This window comes from Antrostomus carolinensis, unplaced genomic scaffold, assembly GCF_000700745.2.
Source record: "Antrostomus carolinensis isolate BGI_N321 unplaced genomic scaffold, ASM70074v2 scaffold12070, whole genome shotgun sequence".
NCBI lineage: Eukaryota > Metazoa > Chordata > Aves > Caprimulgiformes > Caprimulgidae > Antrostomus > Antrostomus carolinensis.
In genome coordinates this window covers 6134-12061 of record NW_010287759.1, presented here as the reverse complement: position 1 = coordinate 12061, position 5928 = coordinate 6134, and the positions used below count along the sequence as shown (strand labels likewise).

Below are 5928 nucleotides of genomic sequence, written 5' to 3'. Positions count from 1 at the left end.
TCCTCTAATGTTCTGACTTCCTCCAGGGCCTGGGCTGACAGGAACTTCAAGTTCAACAAGGAGAAATACCAAGTCCTGCACTTGAGAAGGAACAACCCCATGCACCAGTACATGATGGTGTCAACCACTCAGAAAGCAGTTTTGCAGGAAAGGACCTGGTAGACACCAACTTGAACATGAACTACCAATATGCCCTTGCTGCAAATAAGGCTAATGGTGTCCTGGGCTGCATGAGCAGGAGTGTTGCCAGAAGGTCAAGGGTGGTGATCCTTCTCCTCTGCTCAGCGCTGGTGAGGACACACTTGGAGTGCCAGGTCCAGTTCTGAGCTCCCCAGCAGAATAGGGAGACAGACATAATGGAGGGAGTGCAGCAAAGGGCCATGAAGATGATTAGACCAGAGCATCTCACCTGTGAGGAAAGACTAAGAGAGCTGGGACTGTTCAGTCTGGAGAAGAGATGGTTCAGGAGGATCTTATCAAAGTATGCAAACACTCTAAGGGAAGGTGCAAAGAAGATGGAGTGAGGCTCTTTTCACTGATGCCAAGTGACGGGACCAGAAGCAACGAGCACAAACTGAAACATGGGAGGTTCCCTCTGAACACTAGGAAACACTTTTTTACTGTGAAGGTGACTGAGCACTGGCACATGTTGCCTGGGGCAGGGGGGTTGGATCAGATGATCCGAAGGGGTCCCTTCCATTCTCAACCATTCTGTGATTCTGTGGCACATTACCAATAGCAATGGAAGAACAGCATCACAGCCTTCAGCCAGACAACCTACTCTCACTCCACTGCTATTCACAGTGACGGGATTATACTAATGCAGGTGTGCTTAAATACACTGCAGTCATGTAGGTGATCACTGAGCACACCCATGCAGTTGATGCTGTATGCAATAGCTTGATTACTCTCTTTTAATTACTCTCCTTTGTTTTGCAAATTGTTCTTGGCTTCTGCTCTTCTCTCTTCTAAGAACTGCACCCCTGAGCAACTGTTAAATGACTGTCTATAAAAGTTGTCTTGCATTGAAAGGAAGCATCATATGTAAATGTGAGAAAAGAAAACAGAACCAAACCTGACTAGCTGTCGGCCGCTTTTTGGGGTCCCACTGCAGCATGTCTCTCATGAGCTGCACCGCTTCGCTGCTGGCATTAGGTATGAGGGTTTTTAGATTGTTAGGCACACACTGAGGCCAGCGAAAACTCATAGAGGCTGAAAGTTGGTAGCCTTCAGGCCAGTCGTTCTGGAAGAACCGAGATTTCAAATCAGAAAGAAAGTTCCTCTGTAAAATATCACAGTGCCCGAGTACACTGGCTTATATTCTCGTACCAGTAACAGACTGTGTCCAGCTTACTGCAGACTAGATTAAAGATTTCACTAAAAATTTTCACCTCAAACCTCTGGTGAGAGTTAAGTCTTGCTATACATTCAACCAAGTCAAAGGCAGAAATGGAATCAGGAGGTAGGAATCTTTCCATGATTCAAATTTCCAGCCTCTGAAACCATAGGTTTCTATGCAATACGCAAAAGAAAATTAAATTTCCACCTAATGCAATCACAGACTAATGACTTTGCTGTTCAAGGGTCTATTTCTCCTTCTGTAAAAGTCAGGTTTTATAGCATAATTACATAATGTTTATTTCTCAGAAAATAAGTTTTAATTTAGTTTACTATATCTGAGATCAATACCATATAATAGCAGTAAGCATTAAAATAATCAATCTTCTTGAACATGAGTCCTCTGAGTGCCATTCTGTATGGCAGAACACCTCTAGTATTACTGCAGTGTGGAATGTCACTTTAGCTACCTTCTTTGGCGTCCCCAAGACCTGGCAAATTTTGAATATAGTATCAATTTCACTGGCGCCTGGGAAGAGAGGCCTCAGCGTGTAAACTTCTGCCATTATACAACCAACAGCCCAAATATCTATTGGAGAACTATAGCTGGTGGATCTCAGAAGGACTTCAGGGGCTCTGTACCTGTAAGAGAGAAAAAACAAAACAAAACAAATCCCAACAATCAACACAATTCAAACATACATGAAACCACTCAGCTCTTCATTCTTTGCTGTTAAGAGCTAACATCCCTTAAAAAGCTCCTATCCTCCACAACTTCTTTTTTTCTTCTATAATAAAGAATTAAAGCCTACGAAAGCTCTTGTAAGCTCTCTTATGCCTTCCTGACACACAGCAATCCCATCATGTCCCACCTGCCTTACCAGGCTCCCTTTTTGTTCTTGTCCTGCTGCCTCCTGGAAACTGTCTTGCACTAACTGAAGCTTTTTGAATTATGCCAAACTTAAATAAAAGCTTCATAAAGTGAAGGCATCAAAAGTGGTTATTACATTCAGCACAAATGTAATACTTCACTTCTTTAAAAGGCTTGATTCTAAGTTTTACACCATGTGGGCAAATACTAGCACTTACCATCTTGTGGATACATAATCGGTGTAAGGAGGTCTTGATCGGATTTCTCGGGCTAATCCAAAGTCTGCTATTTTCACAAGTTCTGGTCCCATGCAAAGGAGGTTTTCAGGTTTCAAGTCTCTGTGAAAGAACCCTAAAATTCAAATGAAATACTGATGTGTATTGCAATGCCACCCTCAGCTGTAGTCTTTATTTTCCACCTGGATTGTTTTGCTTTACTTCTTATTGCTGAAGCTTGAACAGCACACCACAAGAGTTCAAAGTATTATGTGATTGTGGTGGTTTAACCACAGATGCTCACTCACCCCTCCAGCCCCCCACCCTCCAGTGGGATGGGGAGGAGAAAACATAAACAAAGGGAAATCCCAGGTAGAGACAAAAGCAGTTTACTGGATGGTAAGGGAAGGAGGGAAACAACACCAAACCATACTAATGAAAAAATATACAATGCAAGTGATACACAGAACCAAATGGCTCACCACTAGACTCCCAAACTGCTCTCCAACCCTGGTAACTTCCCGTGAGTAAATACTGAGCAATTCAATACATGGTAACTATAAAATACGGGTATTTTCAGTGATCTGAATCTCTCATATAGTGACATTCTTTTGATCAGTCCCTTTAGTAAAGTTAGTAATGCAATTGTTAGTGTACTTATTAAAAAACTTACATAGCCACTATCTTGCTCTAATTCAAAATGTTTACAGCCAAAACATAACCTACCATGCTTATGGATAAATGCAAGCCCTTGCAGGATCTGATACATGATATTCCTCACTGTAGACTCAGGAAACAGTTTGTTTCTGTGGGACAAAAGAAAAAGGGAAGAAATTAGTATTAAATTCAGACATTAGCTTATGATATCTAATGAACCAAAGATAAACAATGACAATAAACTGTGTCAATAAATTGTCAATAAATGACAATAAAGCTGCTCGATATATTTTAAGCTCTCTCACGTAGTTTATTTATCAAATAAAATTTACACAGTGTTTGCAGAACTGCTGCATTACATTGTATTAAGACTATGTGACACCATGCTAAGATTATGTGGGACAACCAACTAAAAAAAGGCAAAAAAGACAAGGGGGAAAAAAAAAGAAAGTTTGCCAAACTGAACAAACCTTAACATGGACAGGTCATGATGCACACTCCTCGAGACAGCAAGGGCTCATGTTAATTTAGTGCTTTTCATGCAGAGTTTCTTCCAGCCTCTCTATGCCATACTTTTGACTTTCCCTTGTTATTATCTAACAACTGATGTGCTACTTCTTTCTCTTCTGTTATCTGAAAAAACAGTCTCATCTGCTACCACTGAAAACAAGAAGCTCTTCTCGTAATATTCAGGCAAGATCAGCCATGGCAGGTGGTTTGATGATAGCCCTCTTACCAAGAGAGGATTCTGATCAAAAAGCTCTGTACCATCTGCTTCTCCACATGCCAAAACACAGTAGAGATGGGCTGGGGTGGAAATCGGTGACAATTTTATTCAGAAAGAGCCTAACAGTGAATGAAGATGACAGCCTGGGCCTTATTCAATTTCCTGAGCTTGATTCCTCTCAAAAAAACCTGACCATCACATGTTTCAGAAGTGAGTCAGCTTTTCATATTTGCTTGCTTATTTTTTTAATTACGCCAGAAAGAGTCATATTTCCTCTACAGTCCCTTCCAGCCCAAGGCCTAGCTAAACTGCAGAGAACATGATGTATAGCACACTTTTACAGACATCCGCCCTTTCTGTCTTCATAAGGAGGTGGGATATATCAGGTGTTTCTAAGAAATTCCTAAAGATAATTGGTTTGTATGTTATGTACTTGAACCATTTTCTCAAGGTTCATAATTTCATATAATTAAAAATCAGCATCCATATATATGTGCCCAATTTAATTAAAGTTGTTCTATACTTGTGCATTCATAATAAGTATTTTTATGCTTACAAAGGTATTTTTTGTAGTATTGACAGAGATACATTATAACAATAACCTTACTTTGTTAAATCAAGTAAGATTCCTGTCATCTTCCCAGCTGATTCTATGGTCCATAGAGAGAAAATGGCCTCCTTGGAGAACAACTCAAAGCAGGGAGCTATTTTGCCCCAAATTATCCTCTGGAGGGTGCTACCATGGCCCAAAGGCTAAAATATAAGACTTTATCAATGCTCCAGCAAATATAAAAAAGCTAGACTTTATTGAGAATGCTGACAAATAAAATAAGCAGTCTTTGGACATGTCAGTTCAAATTGCAAGGAAAAAAAAATCTAGAAGCAATCCAGAATTTGACCCCTCATGATTACTGTTTCAAACACTTTTTATTTATTCATTTATTTGAGGAAGCCATAACAGAAGAGGTGGTGATACCACTCTCTCATAGAAAAAACACTGCTGCTTGGAGTACTTACCTAGAAATCAAAAGTTCTAAGGTTCAATGCCTCCTCAGTGCGAGGGCTGTTAAAAGTCCACAGTTCTAACTCTCAGAAGAGTGCCCTACTTATCTCCAGGCTAATCTGGGAAGAGACACTGGAAACTCTTACGAAACTGTTTAGAATATACTCAAAAGTGACAGCGCACAGCTTTCAGTCATAGTGATCTAAGTCTAAACAAATGATCCAAAGTCCTTTGAAAAGTAACAGGGGGGTTAAAAGCACATTATGCAAGTGATTAATTTATATCAGGAATGGGTGATGCTGTTACATACCTTTCTTTCATTAACTGATAAAGATTTTCCTTCATGTATTCAAACACAAAATACAGATGATCATTCTCCCTGATAACTTCTTTCAGCTTTACTACATTGGCATGATTTAATTTCTTCAAAGACTAGAACAGAAAATACAAACAGGATTTTACAAGGTCTTACTCTAATGAAAAAGAAAAAAACTATTTCACTGATGCAGAAACTTGGCTTTGGAAATTCTTCAGTATTCTAAAATATATTCTTCAATATTTTAAATAATCAGATGGCTCTTAGAACAAACACTGGATCTCCAAGTATTACCAGATACACATGGACTAGATGACTTTTAAAGGTCCCTTCCAACCCAAACCATTCTATGATTCATATACAATATACACATCAATTTAATGCACTGTTCATTCAAAAGCCAGCTACCTAGCATCACAGGAGGAACCAAACCAATTGCATTTTCTCTATAAGTAACTTCCTACTGGTAGAATTCACACTCAGGACTAAATAGAACCTTGGAAATTCTTCCTTGGTATTGTGGATTAACCCCGGTGGGCAGCTGAGCTTGCTCATCCCCCCCTGTGGGATGGGGGAGAGAATTCGAAGGGCAGAAAGTGAGAAAAACTCATGGGTTGAGATAAATACAGTTTACCAGGTAAGGCAAAAAACAAGCACGCAAGCAAAGCAAAATAACAAATTCATTCACTGCTTCCCATGGGCAGGCAGGTGCTCAGCCATCTGCAGGAAAGCAGGGATCCATCATGCACAACAGTTACTTGGGAGGACAAATGCCATCGTTCTGAGCATCCCCCCTTCCTC

General features: G+C 40.1%; 1 protein-coding gene across 1 annotated transcript in view; it reads right to left on the bottom strand.

Annotated features, from left to right (window-relative positions):
• Positions 1–1006: 1006 nt before the first annotated feature.
• The window catches only part of LOC104521936 (serine/threonine-protein kinase ICK-like), a 7972-nt gene continuing 3050 nt past the window's right edge, over positions 1007–5928 (bottom strand). Inside the window, exons 3-7 of the mRNA XM_010164080.1 lie at positions 5122–5243; positions 3151–3230; positions 2428–2560; positions 1809–1980; positions 1007–1243 (exon numbers count right to left, since the gene is read on the bottom strand). Of these exons, the coding sequence (XP_010162382.1) occupies positions 1007–1243; positions 1809–1980; positions 2428–2560; positions 3151–3230; positions 5122–5243 (744 nt within the window). The remainder of the gene's footprint in view (positions 1244–1808; positions 1981–2427; positions 2561–3150; positions 3231–5121; positions 5244–5928) is intronic.